General features: G+C 37.3%; 3 protein-coding genes and 1 long non-coding RNA gene across 7 annotated transcripts in view; 1 reads left to right on the top strand and 3 right to left on the bottom strand.

The window, feature by feature from the left end:
- LOC106871595 (serine/threonine-protein kinase Nek8) overlaps window positions 1–16,568 on the bottom strand; it is a 48,409-nt gene extending 31,841 nt beyond the window's left edge. Inside the window, exon 1 of the mRNA XM_089354592.1 lies at window positions 16,433–16,568. Coding sequence (XP_089210718.1) covers window positions 16,433–16,509 — 77 coding nt within the window. The 5' untranslated portion in view covers window positions 16,510–16,568. The remainder of the gene's footprint in view (window positions 1–16,432) is intronic.
- LOC106871582 (beta-1,3-galactosyl-O-glycosyl-glycoprotein beta-1,6-N-acetylglucosaminyltransferase 3) lies at window positions 1,050–16,571 on the bottom strand. Of its 2 annotated transcripts, none has more exons than XM_089354594.1 (2): window positions 16,433–16,571; window positions 1,050–3,502 (listed from the first exon to the last, which is right to left on the bottom strand). In XM_089354594.1, exon 2 carries the CDS (start codon window positions 3,488–3,490, stop codon window positions 2,120–2,122), a length of 1,371 nt encoding a protein of 456 aa, XP_089210720.1. In that variant the 5' UTR covers window positions 3,491–3,502; window positions 16,433–16,571; the 3' UTR covers window positions 1,050–2,119. The 2 variants fall into 2 exon arrangements, with proteins under 2 accessions (XP_089210720.1, XP_089210719.1); XM_089354593.1 differs by lacking the exon at window positions 16,433–16,571 and adding an exon at window positions 8,780–8,915.
- LOC149134529 (uncharacterized) lies at window positions 15,069–18,842 on the top strand. Its single transcript, XR_016242489.1, has 3 exons — window positions 15,069–15,206; window positions 15,448–15,653; window positions 18,683–18,842. It is a non-coding gene; the product is annotated as an uncharacterized LOC149134529 (long non-coding RNA).
- Window positions 18,843–19,483: 641 nt separating this feature from the next.
- The window catches only part of LOC106879935 (transient receptor potential cation channel subfamily M member-like 2), an 87,093-nt gene continuing 86,070 nt past the window's right edge, over window positions 19,484–20,506 (bottom strand). For all 3 annotated transcript variants that reach the window (XM_089354590.1, XM_089354589.1, XM_089354591.1), the window contains one exon: window positions 19,484–19,689. In XM_089354590.1, the coding sequence (XP_089210716.1) occupies window positions 19,585–19,689 (105 nt within the window). In that variant the 3' untranslated portion in view covers window positions 19,484–19,584. The remainder of the gene's footprint in view (window positions 19,690–20,506) is intronic.

Raw genomic sequence — 20,506 nt, 5'->3', positions numbered from 1 at the left:
TCTATTGGTAACAAAGGGCCTCTCCATCAGAGTGAAAGGCGGATTGTCAATTATCTGGCACTTTCTATTCTCTTTATCTACGACTACCAAATCTGGCCTCCCAGCTTCTATTCCTCTGTCAGTCTGAATGTTAAAGTCCCACAACATCTTATATTTCTTACTTTCGAGTACTTTACTAGGTTCATCTTCATACTATTTATTAAGAATGTTCAAATCCTAGCTTTCTACAGTGGATTACTCTCCCTGGATTGCTATATCTTTTCTTGTATTCTTTCTGTGCCAGTATGCTGCATTCACTTACTATATGAGTAACACTTTCCTCTTTTGATTAACATAATCTTCATTAGGAATCTACTTGGTTTTTGTCTATCTTGGCATTTATCCAATTAGTCCTTAATGCTTGATCCTGTGCAGCTACTAACAAACTTTCTGTCTCCCTCTTCAGCTTTTCTTTCTGCAACCATAGCCATGTCTCACTACTACTATTTCTTGCAACTATCTTTGGGAATCTACCATGCAACGCTTTCTCTTGGCAGTCAGATAATTGCTGGGGTTTTTTTCTGGTGTTTAACTTCGTTTGGATTTTTGGTTTCTCTATGTCTTACTGTGACTCTAGCAGCTTTTAATAAACTTTCTTTACTATTACCTACAAAGGAGTCTATATCTACTCTAGCTAACTCTTCCACTGATATTAACCCTCTTTTGCCTTCCTTTCTAGGTAGGTATAATCTTGCTACTCCTGCCCTTGGATGAAGTCCTCCATTCATATTGAATTCCTTCCTAGTTTTTCTGTATAGCTTTGCTAATTCAGTTTTTGTCAAATCTACAAAAGCTGCTGAGTATCTAAGTAATGATACTGCCCTAGTATTTGCAGCCTTCACTAAATTCAGACCATTTAGTTTTGACTTCATTAGCTTTCTCACCCTTCTGATGTACTCCTTCTCAATTTTCGTTTTCATTTCTGTAGATAGTACTCTGTCAGATTCTAATTTTACAACTGACAAAAAGAAAAAGAAAGAAAAAAAGAGAAAAAGACAAAAGAAAAAAAGTAAAAGGAAGAATATTTAATCAAACAGATTTTATAAATATGATGAAATTCCCCTGTCATTTTATTCATTCCATCAAAGCATGATGTTAGCAATTCACAAATATATTTCTCCTCATGCATTTTGAGAACTGAAAGTGTGGCAGATTCAGAATGTTTTTCTGAGAATAGGCATTTTTGAAGTCTTTTCCAAAATTGATGCAAAATGTTTGGCAGGTTCTGTCAAACTACTGCTATTGTGTCTGATGTCGAATCTGTGCCCATTAAATCCTTTGTTTAATTATTCTGTTGTACAACCAACATAAATCAAGTTGTGTTTCATGCATTCTGCTGCGTACACCAAATAGGAATCTCTACACGTCCCACCTTCCGCGTAAATCATAACATTTCTGTTATGATTCCTGATGGAATTCACTTGACTCATGTTGTTGTGCAATGAACAGGTCTTACCTCTCTTGCGGCTGTTTTTCAAGGTACAGTGTGCAGAAGAAACTCCAATGTTGGTTTTCTTGGAGTCAGAAGTAGAGGTTAATAATTCTCTTATATTTTTATTGTATTTAGAGGCTACCATAGGTGACATGAAACATTTGTTTGAAATGATAATATTTTTCCACAAGATGTTGATAACTTTCATGTAACACTTTTGAAATGCCAGTGAAATGATGTACAAAAGCATTTGCATGGTTCCAGTAATCCGTACAAATCCGTTTTATCCTCAAAAATTGGTATTTAAGATTTGATCAAATCCTATGATGTGGATGATTGGAGCGGTGGTGGAGGTAAAAGTGGGATGGTGTGGGATGGCAAAATAACTCTGTCACTCAATAGTTTAATTGACTTTTTGTGTTTCTGTGACTGTTATGCCAAAAACTCAGACTAACATAAAATTTACATTTTATTTTTCAAATGCTAGCATTGAATTTTTGGACACAAAAGTTAAGTTTTCAGGAGTAAGAATGGATCTTGTACCAAAATTGGGAAAAATTGTTATTGTTGTTGTTGCTAGTATCTGCTTGTTAGTGATTTATAAATTTAACTATGCTACCATTTTCCAACTCACGCAGACTTTTTGGCTCATTGTTTTGCTACTGTAATATTCTGTCTCTTTGTCACAGGTTTAAGAAATTGTTCTTGTTGCAAAAGCCATTTTCTTTTCTTGCTTTGCAGGAATTCTTTTGTTTTTTCATTGGCTTTGAGTTTTGCATTATGCATGACATGTGGAAGATTATGATAATAGTGCCAGTTGAGCTGATCATCATTTTGGATTAGCATTCTGTTTGTTAACAACTCTTCTAAACAGTCTAAGACAATAGAATCGGTATCTTCGTCAAATTTATTGGCTACTATTTGGGGACGGCTTTTGAGCCATGGAAGATCTCCTATACCATAAATACAAACACTACGTATTGATTTACCGAAACATTTAACCGGATCCCAGTCCCATATCACAGCTTTTGAGGCAAAGTGATGTTTATCATGTCGGATTTCAATGCCACCAGAGCCACCTGGGGCAAATTCTAGGGAATTAAGAGTTGACCAGATATTTTCTTCTGGTGAGTATGTATCATTCATCCAATTAAGAATGGTCGTTGCAACATCATCTTCCAAGACAAATTCAACAAAGTCTCGTGAAAACATCCCATAGGCACTTCCTTTATACAACTGTATTTGATATTTCAATGGTAGTTTGCTTTCATTTGTTATACTCAGTGATTTCTCATTGATTTTTATCTTATTTTTTACACGCCAATCTAAAGTTTTAGGGTGCTTGTATGCTTCAATATCGTTCGTTCCATTGAAAATCTTCAGAATTTCAACTAATTCCAGGTTTGTCTTCAATGGAAATTCTTGGCCAGTAAGATTTATGTAGTATTTCCATTTTACATTTGATTTGATGCATGCCTTCATGCATTCTAGTTCAGCTTGTAAATGCCTAAATGTAGCATAAACAATATTTATTCGATTCTCTGCAAGTACAACATTTGGTAGACACATGCTGATGCTTTTTATCAGTTCAAATACACTGTTATCAGTCTTCGCATCAACATGGATACAATAAACATTATGTGGTAAGTAGATTGCTCTTAATAATCTTTCAAATTGCTTTGGTTTGTCATACATTTTGATAGCAAATGCAATTGGGTAATCGAGCTCCATTTGAGTAACCAGTTTGCTAAAATATCCATGTTGCAGACGGAAATTGGAACAATTTTCTGAAAGTTTCTTCAGATGATAAATGGTATCTGTATTGTTATTTTGTTTTATTAAGCTAACCTTTTTGACATAGTCAAGATCTACTCTAAATAGAAGCCTGCAGTCTACCATCTTTTTCCTAACTTCTATACTTTCTAATGCTTTGCTGTGATACCATTTGCTAAACAGCATGAAGGTTACTGCACCACATACACATATAAGTAGAAAGAGGGTTCGTTGTTTTAGTTTCATAATTCTGTTTAACTAAAGGAGAAATAAAGAAAGAAAGAAAAAAAAGGTAGAATGAAATGAAAATATTGCAGGACCAATATAAAAATGAATGTGAATGATAATATACATAATTTTTGTGATGATTGAGTAAAAGTTATAATTTAAAATGTCATAAACATTCCTGTAAAATACATTTGAAAAAGACATACCTCAATCATGGTTGTTTCTCCAAGGGTAATTTTGATTAGTCAAGCCTGTTAATTAGTGTTTGTAGCAAACAACTACAAAATGCCTAAGCTGAGATTTGAAAGCAAATCCACATTTTTCCACATTGTCAAATAAATCCTCAGTCTATTGTCTTAGACTTTTTGTACTAAGGGATTAAAGAAAATAAATTGACATCCTAGACGTTTTTGAGTTAATCACAGTTCAAACTTGATATAATGGAGAAGTCCTATTGTTTTGGCTGGGCCTAATTTAATTGGCGAGAATATAAATACACAACCAGATATCGGCCGACTGCTTTGGTAATTTGGTCTCAGCCAACAACATATCTTCCAGTATGTTGAACAATGAGCAAGAGTAGGTTTATCATCCTTTCTATCCATCCACATTCCTTTTACTCTCTGTTTCTCTTGAGTTGTCGCAGAGATAAAACTAACTACTAAAGAAACGAATGGACTGGAGATCTTCAAGCAAGCTGTGTACATCAAACAACTCGACAAAGTTGTATATTTTTTATATGTGGTAACAACAAATCTCATAATCACCTTAATAAATAGCCATCTTAATTGTTCTTCACCCATCTGGGGAGTTAGTTGACCAGATGTCAGGGGTTTATGTGATCACAGAAATTGTCTGACAGCTACGACTGGGTTCTCTTGCTTGTGTAGCAAGGTACAGAATCCTGTTACCAGACATAGGGTCTTCCAGCAGCCACCCTCTTGACCCAGGGCTGTGCTACCTCCTCCAGGCACTTGATGTAAATCTCTGTGTTGAGTGTGGGACTGTGTGGGAAGATGAATGGAGGCATAATGTTGCCATCACTAGTGATCACTCCAAACACCATGATGCTGACTGGATGTTTGATTCTTATCACTCTCGGTACATGTCCTCAGATTGCTCTGTCCTCAAATTGACACCCAAACACTCTGGAATGTTCATTTTGGACCTTCTTGTGTAAATGCCAAGCAGTGCAGCATGTGCTGATTGAGAATATCCAGGTCGTCCCTTAAGTAGCTTTTGATAGTTTTAAGAGGGTGTCTAAAAAGTTACAGAGGTGTTGAGTTTCACATGTGGGGCCTGCTATTATGGGTCCTAATTTGAGGTCATTAGGAGTAGGTATCTTGACTATAATGCCTGTGGCTCCCCTGCATGCATTACTTATTTTTTCACTTTTGTGTATCTTAGGAATACCGTACAATTGACTGGATTTACTATTGAAGTTAGTCATATACCATTGAAGAAAGTCATATAGTCGTATACATTAAGGTGGTGAGCTGGCAGAATTGTTAACACACTGGACGAAATGCTTAGGGGTATTTTGCCCATCTTTAAGTTCTGAGTTCAAATTCCACTGAGGTTGACTTTGCCTTTCATCCTTTTGGGGACGATAAATTAAGTACCAGTTGCATACTGGAGTCAATCTAATCAACTAGCCCCCTCCCCCAAAATTTAGGGCCTTGTGCCTAGAGTAAAAAACAGAAAAAGTAAAAAACAGTGAGCCCTTCTCTGTATAGGTTTAACATTGTTTTTAGGCCCTTCATTATTTTCTGTTGACTGTAGTGTTGTACCTTTTCATAATATGTTGTGTCTTCTGATAATACTATGGTTATCTATATATATAAAAATGAGAATGTGTGTGTGTCTGTCTGTCTGTCTGTCTGTGTGAATCCCTAAAACTCGAGAACTACGCAACCAATTTCATTCAAATTTTACACATGCCTTACTTAGGGTTCCAGTTGTGTTTTAGTCAAAAAAAATTATTAACAGTATTGCTGTAATGACAAGTGAAGCATACAAATAGTTTTAAAACTCAACACACCCCTCTCGCTAGAAACAACTGATATGTAGTAATTCCTTACTATTTACATGTATATATATATTATACTAGCAGAAATACCCGGCGTTGCCTGGGTTAAAGAGAATAATGAAATCTAAAAACGCCGTCTAGACTACGCATCATCTTTATATATAGAGATGTATATACACACACGCACCCAAACACACGTATATATATGTATATCAATATAAATATATGAAAGTCAATGGACAACTGTATGTTGGCTACTCAAGAGTGGGCAGCAAAAAAAAAACCTATTTGTATATGATCCACAAGGGAAAACAAGGAACATAGTTTACAACGAGGTGTTATAATCACAACAGCAAGAAAGTATGTACATGATCACCTTCTTTTACAAAACTTCATTGACTTTCATATATTTATATTGATATACATATATATACGTGTGTTTGGGTGCGTGTGTGTATATACATCTCTCTATATAAAGATGATGCGTAGTCTAGACGGCGTTTTTAGATTTCATTATTCTCTTTAACCCAGGCAACGCTCGGTATTTCTGCTAGTATAATATATATATACATGTAAATAGTAAGGAATTACTACATATCAGTTGTTTCTAGCGAGAGGGGTGTGTTGAGTTTTAAAACTATTTGTATGCTTCACTTGTCATTACAGCAATACTGTTGTGACACACCTTGTTTGTTTGAACTAGATTTAAATCTCACCTGTTATTTGTTACAAAGTGTATACATGCACACAGGAAGGTAAGCACCAACATACCTACCTACCAAGCTACATACTTACACGCAGTGGTTCATTTATCTTTTGTTTCATTATATCTGTCAATCTATCTATCTGTCTGTCTGTCTGTCTGTCTGTCTATCTATCTATCTATAATGTAGGGGCAGGTGTGGTCATTTGGTAAGAAGCTTGCTTCCCAACTACATGGCTCCTGGTTCAGTTCCACTATGTGGCACCTTGGGCAAGTGTCTTCTACTATAGCCTCAGGTCAACTAAAGCCTTGTGAGTGGATTTGGTTGAAGGAAACTGAAAGAAGCCTGTCATATACATATATATATATATATATATATATATAAACAAAAGTAAATGAGTATATGCATATATACGTACAGGTATGTGCATACCAACATCCACCTGTATGTATAGGTGCATATCTGGGTACAGGACATTGCAAACAAACGTAGACGAGAACACACGAGCCACATAGAGAACATTCCACTTCATCAGCTACCCACGTTTTAACACCGGCGTTTCGACGAGCTTCGGGCAGGACGCATCGTTAAAACGGCTCGTCCTCTAGTTCTGATAGTGACTCCGCAATTAGGGGAAGGTCATCAGCATAGAGGAGCTCCCAGGGGCAACCTGTCTTGAACTCCTCTGTGATTGCCTGGAGGACTATGATAAATAAGAGGGGGCTGAGGACGGAACCTTGGTGGACCCCTACCTCTACCCGGAATTCATTGCTGTACTCATTTCCAACCCTCACCTTACTGGCAGCATCTCTGTACATGGCTCGCACAGCTCTCACTAACCATTCTTCTATCCCAAGTTTCCTCATTGACCACCAGATAAGGGATCGGGGGACCCTGTCAAAGGCTTTCTCCATGTCAACGAAAGCCAGGTACAGAGGTTTATCTTTAGCTAGGTATTTCTCCTGCAACTGTCTCACTAGAAATAAGGCATCAGTAGTGCTTTTACCTGGCATGAACCCAAACTGCATCTCATCTAAATTGATTCGCTCCCTAATTAGTTGGGCTATGACCCTCTCTGTAACTTTCATAACCTGATCTAACAGCTTGATGCCTCTGTAATTATTTGTATCTAAAGCGTCACCTTTACCTTTGTAGCAGTTGACTATGATGCTGCTACACCAGTCATTGGGTATGACTCCTTCGTGTATCACCTGGTTCGTAATACGGGTGACTAGGCTATAGCCAACACTGCCAGATATTTTGAGCATCTCTGCAGTGATTCCTGATGGGCCGGGGGCTTTCCCGGTCTTCATACTCTTAATTGCTTTATCTACCCTGGTACTATCAACTCGGATAGCTGGTCCCTCTATTGGGTCGACATACGGCAGGCTCTCTTTCTCCCATTCATTCTCTTTATTAAGCAATCTATCGTAGTGGCATCTCCAGACCTCTTTATTTGCATCCTCATTTAATGCAAGCGTACCATCATCCATGCGAACACATTTCTTTCCTACAACATCACTATTCTCTCTCCTACACTGTCTTGCAACACGAAATACCTCGAGTCTTTGGTCCTCACGGCGCAGAACATTGGCAAATCTTTCCTTATCTGCTTCCCCTCTGGCTAAATAAACCTGTCGCCTAGCCTCCCTTCTGGCACATTGGTACAATTCCCTGCTACCACCGTTCTTCCAGTCCTTCCAAGCCTGTTTCTTTTGTCTAATAGCCCTGTCTACCTCCTTGTTCCACCACCACGTTACTCTGGGTCGGGAGGGGACCTTACACCACCCACAAATCTGGTCGGTGGCTTTCAACAGGTTGTCCCGCAGAAATCTCCAATTGTCTTCCACGTTGTATGATGCTATATCCCCTTCTATTTCGTTAAATGCTTCAAGTAACTTGTCTCTAAGTCTCTGTCCGTTTGCAGGGTCTTTAAGCTTCCACACCTTTCTCCTCCAAGCCTGTCTAATTCTGGGCACCCATTTTGCCTTGATCCCAAAGTCGCTAATTACTAATCTATGTTGTGGGGTACATTCTTCGCCAGGGTAGGTTTTGGCATTTATAAGCCGCCCTCTTTCCCTATTTCTGGCGAGGATGTAGTCGATTTGGCTAGAGTGTCTGCCGGAGCGGTAGGTGACTAGGTGACTGGCAGGTTTCCTGAAGTTGGTATTGCAGACCATAAGATCGGTTGCATCACAGAACTCCAGCAGTCTGGTTCCCTCCTCGTTGCGGGAACCGAAGCCATAGCCTCCATGTATGCCATGGAAGCCTCCAGCACGACGTCCGACATGACCGTTGAAGTCTCCAGCCACAAAGAGAAGGTCCCTGTCACTCGTCGACGAGGTAGTTTGCAAGAGGGTGTCATAGAATTGGTCTTTCAGACCATCTGGTAGCCCCGGTTGAGGTGCATAGGCTGAGATGACAGTAGCTAATCTATGATGAAGCACTAGTCTGATCTTAAGTACTCTGTCACTTACTCTAACGACCTCGATTACCTTATCCACCCATTTCTCCGCTAGAAGTATTCCTACGCCCCCGACCCCGTCAGTGTTCCCTGCCCAGAAAATCTTGTACCTGTGTTCTTTGCCTGTGAGGAACCTCGCAGAACCTCCTCTCCATCTTACTTCCTGGATGCAGCACATATCTACGCGTCTCCGTTCAAGCATCTCAACAATTTCACCAGATCTACCTTTCAGCGTGCCGACGTTGAGAGTGCCAATCCTAACAGTATGGGTGTTGGGGGTGTGGGCCTGTAGCCTGGGAAGGGGAAAAGCAGTGTCGTGTACCTGAAAAGAAAACTTGCAATTGGAAGAATTCATAAGCAAAACAGTACCTACAACCTGCAAACATTTCTCAAACTTAATGCGCTACCCAAAGGTAGGGGAGAGGATGGCCAAGGCCACTAGATGGGTTCCGGGAGACAGCCGAGGATGACAGGATGACAGAGGAATGAACTTCCGGTGGAGGGGGTGGGAGGGCGGGTTACCGTCAGCGAGTAGATAGGGCTCTTAATTGTAGATTTTAAATATTTGAGAGACAACAATGCATAAATCGTAATTTTTAAAAGAGCAATGAATTCTAGGTGAATAGAATATAACGTAGCATGAATTTAGGAAGCTTAGAAAATGAATAAGTATGAATTTAAGACAACAACTGAATTCAATTGAATTTCATGGAGAGAAACAAGATAAATAATAGAGGGCAAACTAAAGCGCGAAGGTATGAGATGTTTGAGGCCGTAAATAAATAAAAATCTCTATCTTATCTGCATCTTGGAGACTTCGTCGTAGTATGTCAGCGGAGAGAAGGGATTGAGATAATTTAGAATGGATTTCTCATTTATATATAGCCAGAACCTGAAGACCTTAAGGAAAAACTACGAGAGAGAGAGAGAGAGAGAGAGGGGATGGAGGGGTAGACAGAGGCATGGCGAGAGAAAAGATCATCATCATCATCATCATCATATATATATATATATATATATATATATATATATAAAGAGAGAGAGAGAGGGGGGACCAGTCAAGCAGCACATCACGCTGTAATTCTTGGGCTGAGAAATCAACACTTAAAAGCCATAATTTTAAGGAGCGATAAGAATTTTTGAATAAAGGAAAATGGGTAGGGGTGGGTAGGTACCGCCAGCGAGTAGATAGGGCTCTTAATTGTAGATTTTAAATATTTGAGAGACAACAATGCATAAATCGTAATTTTTAAAAGAGCAATGAATTCTAGGTGAATAGAATATAACGTAGCATGAATTTAGGAAGCTTAGAAAATGAATAAGTATGAATTTAAGACAACAACTGAATTCAATTGAATTTCATGGAGAGAAACAAGATAAATAATAGAGGGCAAACTAAAGCGCGAAGGTATGAGATGTTTGAGGCCGTAAATAAATAAAAATCTCTATCTTATCTGCATCTTGGAGACTTCGTCGTAGTATGTCAGCGGAGAGAAGGGATTGAGATAATTTAGAATGGATTTCTCATTTATATATAGCCAGAACCTGAAGACCTTAAGGAAAAACTACGAGAGAGAGAGAGAGAGAGAGAGAGAGGATGGAGGGGTAGACAGAGGCATGGCGAGGTCCGTGTGTATGTACATATATATTGGGTCATCCTATAAAAAATGTCTTTTTTATATTTCTTTTATTTTTTTCAAAATAAAGATAAACAAATTTCTTTTTAAAAATAAAATATACTCTCCTCCATTTTCTACAATGCTCCTCCATCTCTCTGGTAGATTTGCAAGGCCCCTCTCTCAAAATTCACTTGTCTGTGATGAAAAATACTCCTCCGGTACTGTTCTGACTTCGTGTGAAGAATTCATATGATTTTGAAGACTGCGGAATAAATGATAATCAGATGGGGCAATGTCAAGCGATGGGGCAATGTCATCTTCGCTGTATGCGGATGAGCATTATCCTGATGGAAGAACACCTTTCATCTTGAAACCAAAGACGGTCATTTTTTTTTCTTGTACAGGTGTTGATGAATGGTTGGACGACCAAATCCAAGCTTCTCTGCTAGTTCCTCAACAGTTATGATGGGATTTTGTTCCATCAGGATTTGTACGACATCCTTGTTGAGCTCTACAGATCTTCCAGGATGAGGCTCACCTTCTAGGCTGTAGTTTCTGGCTTGGAATTTCTGGAACCAACATTGACACTGGCTTACACTTATTGTCCGATCTCCGCATACTGCATTAATATTCCTTGCACTTTCTGTTGAGTTGTTGCCTTTATTGAACTCATAAAGCAAAATATGCCAAATATGCTCCTTTGTCACTTCTATTATATCTCTGAAAAAATAACTGTTAAAATCGAACTGCCCTCTTCAAAACTTGCACTAAGAATAAGTACAAGGTAAAATTACTACCTGTTTCTATAGCAAGTTGATGCAGGTAGTTTATCCCACTCCCACTCTGACTTTTAGTTCATACAATTGAAAAATCTGCATTATGTATGGGATGACACAATATATATATCTATATATATAAAAATGAGAATGTGTGTCTGTCTGTCTGTCTGTCTGTCTGTCTGTCTGTCTGTCTGTCTGTGTGAATCCCTAAAACTCGAGAACTACGCAACCAATTTCATTCAAATTTTACAGATGCCTTACTTAGGGTTCCAGTTGTGCTTTAGTAAAAAAAAAAACTTTTAACTTCTTCCAGAGTTCGAGCCCACGGCAACATAATATCTCCTCCACTATTTAAGTCTGTAGCTGGTCTTCTCTTGGAAGAGCCCTGCTTCTCACATGGACAACTGTATGTTGGCTGCTCAAGAGTGGGCAGCAAAAAAAACCTATTTGTATATGCTCCACAAGGGAAAACAAGGAACATTGTTTACAACGAGGTGTTATAATCACAACAGCAAGAAAGTATGTACATGATCACCTTCTTTTACGAAACTTCATTGACTTTCATATATTTATATTGATATACATATATATACGTGTGTTTGGGTGCGTGTGTGTATATACATCTCTATATATAAAGATGATGCGTAGTCTAGACGGCGTTTTTAGATTTCATTATTCTCTTTAACCCAGGCAACGCCGGGTATTTCTGCTAGTATATATATATATATATATATATATACATATATACATGTACATATATATGTATTTGTGTATATATATATATATATATATATATATATATATATATATATATATATATATATATATATATATATATATATATATATATATATATATATATATGTGTGTGTGTGTGTGTATGTATGTATGTATGTATGTATGTATGTATGTATGTCTATATATATATATATATATATATATATATGCTTGTGTATCTGTCTGTCCCCACAACATTGCTTGACAACCGATGTTGGTGGGTTTATGTGCCTGTAACTTAGTGGTTCAGCAAATGATACCAATGGAATAACTACTAGGTTTACAAAGAATAAGTCTTGGGGTTGATTTGTGCAAGTAAAGGTAGTGCTCCAGCATGGCCGCAGTCAAATGATTGAAACAAGTAAAAGAATAAAAGAATATATATATATACATACACACACACACACCACATATATATATATATATATAGATGTGTGTGTGTGTGTGTGTATACACAAGCATATGTTTATATATATGTGTGAGTGTGTGAATGTGTGTATAAAAATTATATATTGTGTGCCTTAGTGATTTCACTGTAAAGTTTTATATCATCGTCTGACTGCATTCAACCAAAATGACTAAATGTTATATATTGCTACTTACAAGGTGCTACCAGTGTTTTTTGGCTTCAATGATTTTTTCAAATTGGGAGCCAAAATTATATATATATATATATATATATATATATATATATATATATATATATATATATATATATATATAATAATAATAATAATGATATAAATAATATACAAATAAACACTTTGTTTCCTGTTGCTCTGTGATCACTTTGACACTAGGCGTGTTGTAAACTGACCACCTGTCAGGTAACGTCAATTTGATGAAAAGGCCAAGCTTGAGCTGGCAGAAACGTTAGCACGCCGGGCGAAATACTTAGCAGTATTTCACCTGTCTTTATGTTCTGAGTTCAAATTCCGCCGAGGTTGACTTTGCCTTTCATCCTTTTCAGGTCGATAAATTAAGTACCACTTACGTATTGGGGTCGATCTAATTGACTGGACCCCTCCCCCAAAATTTCGTGCCTTGTGCCTAGAGTAGAAAAGATTATTATAAAGAAATCATTTGTGTTGAACAACCTGATCTCACCGTCAATGGGAGATTCCACCAGATATATACAATATACATATATATATATAATAATATTAAGGACAAAATCCAAAATTACAGGTAAAAACTCAATTAAAATCAATTTATAAAAAATTAAAATTAAATTGAGCTTTATAGATGAAATATATATAAAATATATAGTTTTAGGGAAAATAACCAAGTTGACAGGGTCCCCCGATCCCTTATCTGGTGGTCAATGAGGAAACTTGGGATAGAAGAATGGTTAGTGAGAGCTGTGCGAGCCATGTACAGAGATGCTGCCAGTAAGGTGAGGGTTGGAAATGAGTACAGCAATGAATTCCGGGTAGAGGTAGGGGTCCACCAAGGTTCCGTCCTCAGCCCCCTCTTATTTATCATAGTCCTCCAGGCAATCACAGAGGAGTTCAAGACAGGTTGCCCCTGGGAGCTCCTCTATGCTGATGACCTTCCCCTAATTGCGGAGTCACTATCAGAACTAGAGGACGAGCCGTTTTAACGATGCGTCCTGCCCGAAGCTCGTCGAAACGCCGGTGTTAAAACGTGGGTGGCTGATGAAGTGGAATGTTCTCTATGTGGCTCGTGTGTTCTCGTCTACGTTTGTTTGCAATGTCCTGTACCCAGATATGCACCTATACATACAGGTGGATGTCGGTATGCACATACCTGTACGTATATATGCATATACTCATTTACTTTTGTTTATATATATATATATATATATATATGTATATGACAGGCTTCTTTCAGTTTCCTTCAACCAAATCCACTCACAAGGCTTTAGTTGACCTGAGGCTATAGTAGAAGACACTTGCCCAAGGTGCCACATAGTGGAACTGAACCAGGAGCCATGTAGTTGGGAAGCAAGCTTCTTACCAAATGACCACACCTGCCCCTACATTATAGATAGATAGATAGACAGACAGACAGACAGACAGACAGATAGATAGATTGACAGATATAATGAAACAAAAGATAAATGAACCACTGCATGTAAGTATGTAGCTTGGTAGGTAGGTATGTTGGTGCTTACCTTCCTGTGTGCATGTATACACTTTGTAACAAATAACAGGTGAGATTTAAATCTAGTTCAAACAAACAAGGTGTGTCACAACAGTATTGCTGTAATGACAAGTGAAGCATACAAATAGTTTTAAAACTCAACACACCCCTCTCGCTAGAAACAACTGATATGTAGTAATTCCTTACTATTTACATGTATATATATATTATACTAGCAGAAATACCCGGCGTTGCCTGGGTTAAAGAGAATAATGAAATCTAAAAACGCCGTCTAGACTACGCATCATCTTTATATAGAGAGATGTATATACACACACGCACCCAAACACACGTATATATATGTATATCAATATAAATATATGAAAGTCAATGAAGTTTCGTAAAAGAAGGTGATCATGTACATACTTTCTTGCTGTTGTGATTATAACACCTCGTTGTAAACTATGTTCCTTGTTTTCCCTTGTGGATCATATACAAATAGGTTTTTTTTTTGCTGCCCACTCTTGAGTAGCCAACATACAGTTGTCCATGTGAGAAGCAGGGCTCTTCCAAGAGAAGACCAGCTACAGACAGTGTTTGACCCTGAGATTTGTTTATGGACATGGCAAAAGTCACACGAAGGGGGAATTGTAGTCTTCTGAATGTAAAAGGAATGTCTGCTCCTGATGGAGTAAGAGGAATTCTTGGAATAAAGACGTCATCCCCTTTTGCACATCCAGAAAGAATGGTAGCCTCGATAACATGTGACATCATTTTCTTTATCACGAGTCGTGTTCCATTGCAAAGTCTTGGTGGTTCCAGATTGCGGAGCAGCATAACAGGCGTTCCAACTTTAAGTGATAATATGTGGGGAGGTAGTCCTGGAGGCTCCAACGAATTGAGAAATTCAGGAGGATAGTTCACCACTTCATTTGTATCTGGAACTGTACCAACAGACTTGTAAGTTTGAAGATTGCCGGGAAGAGAATGCATCAGGTGTTGGTTAATTTTTGTAACAGCTACGTTTTTTGGAGCTAATATTGCTCTTTCACATAGCCAATTGTGATTTTGGTAGTTTTGTTTAAAGTTGGGAAAGACTTTGTGTTTGAGGTCATCTACAGAATTAACAACAGAACAAAATGGCCGGAGGTCTGCAACGAAATAATTTTACTCAACACTTTGCAAGTGAATCAGTGGAGGCAAAGATGCATCTCATTTACTTGACAATTTATGCACCACATTGCAGAAATCACAATGTAAGTATATCTGAAAGGGTAGTCTTACACTGTTGTACCGTTGAATTACAAATGATGCTCATCTGTTATGTTAGGGTTAAAATTTCATCAACATCAAGTCTGTCTGTCTGTCTGTCTGTCTGTCTGTGTGAATCCCTAAAACTCGAGAACTACGCAACCAATTTCATTCAAATTTTACAGATGTCTTACTTAGGGTTCCAGTTGTGTTTTAGTAAAAAAAACAACTTTTAACTTCTTCCAGAGTTCGAGCCCATGGCAACATAATATCTCCTCCACTATTTAAGTCTGTAGCTGGTCTTCTCTTGGAAGAGCCCTGCTTCTCACATGGACAACTGTATGTTGGCTGCTCAAGAGTGGGCAGCAAAAAAAACCTATTTGTATATGCTCCACAAGGGAAAACAAGGAACATTGTTTACAACGAGGTGTTATAATCACAACAGCAAGAAAGTATGTACATGATCACCTTCTTTTACGAAACTTCATTGACTTTCATATATTTATATTGATATACATATATATACGTGTGTTTGGGTGCGTGTGTGTATATACATCTCTATATATAAAGATGATGCGTAGTCTAGACGGCGTTTTTAGATTTCATTATTCTCTTTAACCCAGGCAACGCCGGGTATTTCTGCTAGTATATATATATATATATATATATATATATATACATATATACATGTACATATATATGTATTTGTGTATATATATATATATATATATATATATATGTGTGTGTGTGTGTGTGCGTATGTATGTATGTATGTATGTATGTATGTATGTCTATATATATATATATGCTTGTGTATCTGTCTGTCCCCACAACATTGCTTGACAACCGATGTTGGTGGGTTTATGTGCCTGTAACTTAGTGGTTCAGCAAATGATACCAATGGAATAACTACTAGGTTTACAAAGAATAAGTCTTGGGGTTGATTTGTGCAAGTAAAGGTAGTGCTCCAGCATGGCCGCAGTCAAATGATTGAAACAAGTAAAAGAATAAAAGAATATATATATATACATACATACACACACACCACATATATATATATATATATAGATGTGTGTGTGTGTGTGTGTATACACAAGCATATGTTTATATATATGTGTGAGTGTGTGAATGTGTGTATAAAAATTATATATTTATATTTCAAGAATGATTTTCTAAAATTAAGAATTATTAATTATATTAAAAAAATATTGGAAAACATAATGACACATACCTGTTTTTGAAGGAATTTTCTGTTCTGTGTGCCTTAGTGATTTCACTGTAAAGTTTTATATCATCGTCTGACTGCATTCAATCAAAATGACTAAATGTTATATATTGCTACTTACAAGGTGCTACCAGTGTTTTTTGGCTTCAATGATTTTTTCAAATTGGGAGCCAAAATTATATATATATATATATATATATATATATATAATAATAATAATAATGATATAAATAATATATAAATAAACACTTTGTTTCCTGTTGCTCTGTGATCACTTTGACACTAGGCGTGTTGTAAACTGACCACCTGTCAGGTAACGTCAATTTGATGAAAAGGCCAAGCCTGAGCTGGCAGAAACGTTAGCACGCCGGGCGAAATACTTAGCAGTATTTCACCTGTCTTTATGTTCTGAGTTCAAATTCCGCCGAGGTTGACTTTGCCTTTCATCCTTTTCAGGTCGATAAATTAAGTACCACTTACGTATTGGGGTCGATCTAATTGACTGGACCCCTCCCCCAAAATTTCGTGCCTTGTGCCTAGAGTAGAAAAGATTATTATAAAGAAATCATTTGTGTTGAACAACCTGATCTCACCGTCAATGGGAGATTCCACCAGATATATACAATATACATATATATATATAATAATATTAAGGACAAAATCCAAAATTACAGGTAAAAACTCAATTAAAATCAATTTATAAAAAATTAAAATTAAATTGAGCTTTATAGATGAAATATATATAAAATATATAGTTTTAGGGAAAATAACCAAGTTTCAAGAACTCATCGATGAAAATCCACTAACACATATAGAAAAATTAACAATTAAAAGCACAATAAATGAGTATAATATAAAGCATTTATTGTGCTTTTAATTGTTAATTTTTCTATATGTGATAGTGGATTTTCATCGATGAGTTCTTGAAACTTGGTTATTTTTCCTAAAACTATATATATATATATATATATATATATATATATATATAAGGTTGAGGAGGGTATTGGATTTAACCAAACCCAAGAGGATACAGGTAATACCGAGTAAGTGCTGTATACCGATTAGTTTGCCCCAGTCGTTGTATGAACAGGATTGGGGATTATAAGTCGTGTATTAGCGTGTGTATATGTAAATATATAAAAACAAAAGGATAAAGAGAGCAAAGGTAAGGTTGGAGAAGTATTTTATGGATATAGTCTTACATATATATATGGTGGTGGTGTGTAGACTTTTACAAAGCTGAAGTTTCCCAACCAACTTCAAGCACACCTTTTATTGCCCCCCTCTGCCCCCCAGCACCACACCTAACTACCAACAGACTGTCCTCCCCTATTTACGACCTCATTTCCTCCTCTCATCTCTCTCTCGCTACCTCTACCCTCATTGTCCGCACCCCGTGTGTTCCCACTATTTACTTCTTTCTCATTCACCATGCTGGATTGCTGAAATCTACAAGTTTTGTTTTTATTCTCTCTCTCTTTAATTTCTCTCGTTCCTTTCTGCTGAGGAGCATAGGCTTGAAATGTAAAAGACTTTTACATTTTCCTGACCATCAAACTAATATACTTGCTTGTTGTTTATACACCTGTCTTCGACTTTTGTTTTTTCTATAAATTTCAATAAGGAGTTGCTGTGTGGTAAGTAGCTTGCTTGCTCGCCACATGGTTCCAGGTTCAGTCCCACTGCGTGGCACCTTGGGCAAGTGTCTTCTACTATAGCCTCGGGCCGACCAAAGCCTTGCGAGTGGATTTCGTAGTTTAAAACTGAAAGAAGCTCGTCATATATATATATGTGTGTGTGTGTGTGTGTGTTTGTGTTTACGTCCCCGTAACTTAGCGGTTCGTCAAAAAGAGAACTGATAGAATAAGTACTAGGCTTACAAAGAATAAGACCTGGGGTTGATTTCTTCGACTAAAGGCAATGCTCCAGCATGGCCGAAGTAAAATGACTGAAACAAATCAAAAAGCAATAATAGAATATATATTGTATAGATCCGATGCCCCCTACATACACAAACACTTTTCAGACCCCACATGACCCCCTCTTTTCAGTGACTTTCCTTACACACTTTATTAAAAAAACATTTTGTTCTATTTTATATTTGTTTCTTTTTTCTTTTTACTTCTATTATTGATTGAGTTATATAATCTTTTTCATTTTTTATTATTTTTATTTATTATTTTCTATCATTTAAAAAAATTTATTTTTAATATTTGCTTTATTTTTCCCTTGTATTTTTAATTAATTTTTTCTTAGATGGATCTAAGAAGATTTGAAGAAGGAATTGTATTCCGAAATATCATCGGACTACAGATAACCAAATTACGACAGGTGTAGAGTCCATTTTTTGTATTATAGTGCATTGTTGTACTATTCAAAACTTTTTATTCTTTACAAATAATATACAATGCTTCAAGCGAACTACAATACTCTCATATATATATATATATATATATATATATATATATATATATACATATATATATATATATTTGTATATATACATTATATGTATATCTATCTATCTATTTTTCTTTCTCAATCTGTCTGTCTGTCTCTGCCACTGTGTGTATGTGTGTGTGTGTGTGCGTGTGTGTGTTTGTTCGTGTGTGTGTTTGTGTGTGTGTCTGTCTCTGTTTATTTGTCTATCTGTGTATGTCTTTCGATGTAAGCAGCTGTGAGAAAAATGGGAAACCGGGTGCTGTAATGAAATTCCTTGAGATATTTTGTTTTGCATTGTGTCGCTGATACTCCCTTTTCATTTTCATCATCAAAACCAAAGGGAAACAGTGAGTATGATGTTGGAAACCTGTAACCATGACAACAATTCTATGGTTCAGAAATTTAGATAGAATTTAAAAAAAAACAGGATATAAAGGGAGAGGGTGTAATTAAGGAGGGAGATGGGGACGGGTAATTAAAGAGGGAGGTGTAATTAAAGTGGGATATGGGGAAGTTTAATTGAAGAGGGGGTGGGAGATATGTAATGAAAGAGGGGTGAGGGAGGCGTAATTAAAGAGGCAAGTGGGGGTGGTGTAATTAACAACAAAGACTAAATAAATGTTATAATTTTATTTATAAGTGTTGTTGTTGTGGTTGTCTTCAATTAACCCCCACCCCCATCTCATCCCATTCCCCCCATCATACACCCCCACCCATCAGTTGTAAGCATCATGGATCCTGGCAGCTTCCTGTACAATAACAGCTTCATTCCCGACCAACTTCACATAAGGGGACACTTCTTTCCATTTCACACTGGCGTCCTGCAAAAGTACAACAACAATAAGAATACTATTGTAAAACACAATGCACATATACTGTGTGTGTGTGTGTGTGTGTGTGGATGGATGGATGTGTGTGTGTTTGTGAATTGATGGATGTGTGTGTGTGTGCATGAATAGATGTGTGTGTATGGATGGATGTGTGTGTGAATGAATGGATGGATGGATGGATGTGTGTGTATGTGTGTGAGTGTGTGTGTGTGTGTGTGTGTGTGTGAGAGTGTGTTTGTGTGTGTGCATGTAATCTGTACAACAGAAGGTTTCAATATGAAGCTGAAATGATGGAAATAGATAAGATACAAGAGGTGGAGGAGGGAGTGGGGGCTGTTTCAAAGTGTTCAGTCATCAACATTCATGTTGAGTGATGTGATTAAGCTCACTCAACACAAAAAAAAAACCAGGACTGAATAGACTTCATATAAGATGTTAATGAATAATGACTTGTGTGGCACAACACGTCCATTGAAGAGGACTGTCAATCTATGTCTTGCAAGGGAACTACATTACCGATTTATGCAACAGGTGCTTTACCATTCCATCTCATCAGAGAACGCATCATCATCATCACTACTCAACATCTGTTTCCCCTGCTGGCATGGGTCGGATGGTTTGACAGGAGCTGGTGAGCCAGTGGCCTGCATTGAACCCCCCCCCCCCCCAGCAATGTCTCAACATGGTTTTTCTCACTGGATGCCCTTCCTAACACTTTAAAGGCTGTAAGGGGTGCTTTTTATGTGGCACCAGCACCAGTGAGGTCACCAGTCACTCACAAGGCACGACCCGCCCCCCCCCCCTCCTC

Source organism: Octopus bimaculoides, chromosome 7 (assembly GCF_046866305.1).
Source record: "Octopus bimaculoides isolate indiv1 chromosome 7, ASM4686630v1, whole genome shotgun sequence".
Classification (NCBI taxonomy): domain Eukaryota; kingdom Metazoa; phylum Mollusca; class Cephalopoda; order Octopoda; family Octopodidae; genus Octopus; species Octopus bimaculoides.
The sequence above is the reverse complement of the archived record's forward strand: the minus strand, read 5'-3'. Positions and strand labels throughout refer to the sequence as shown.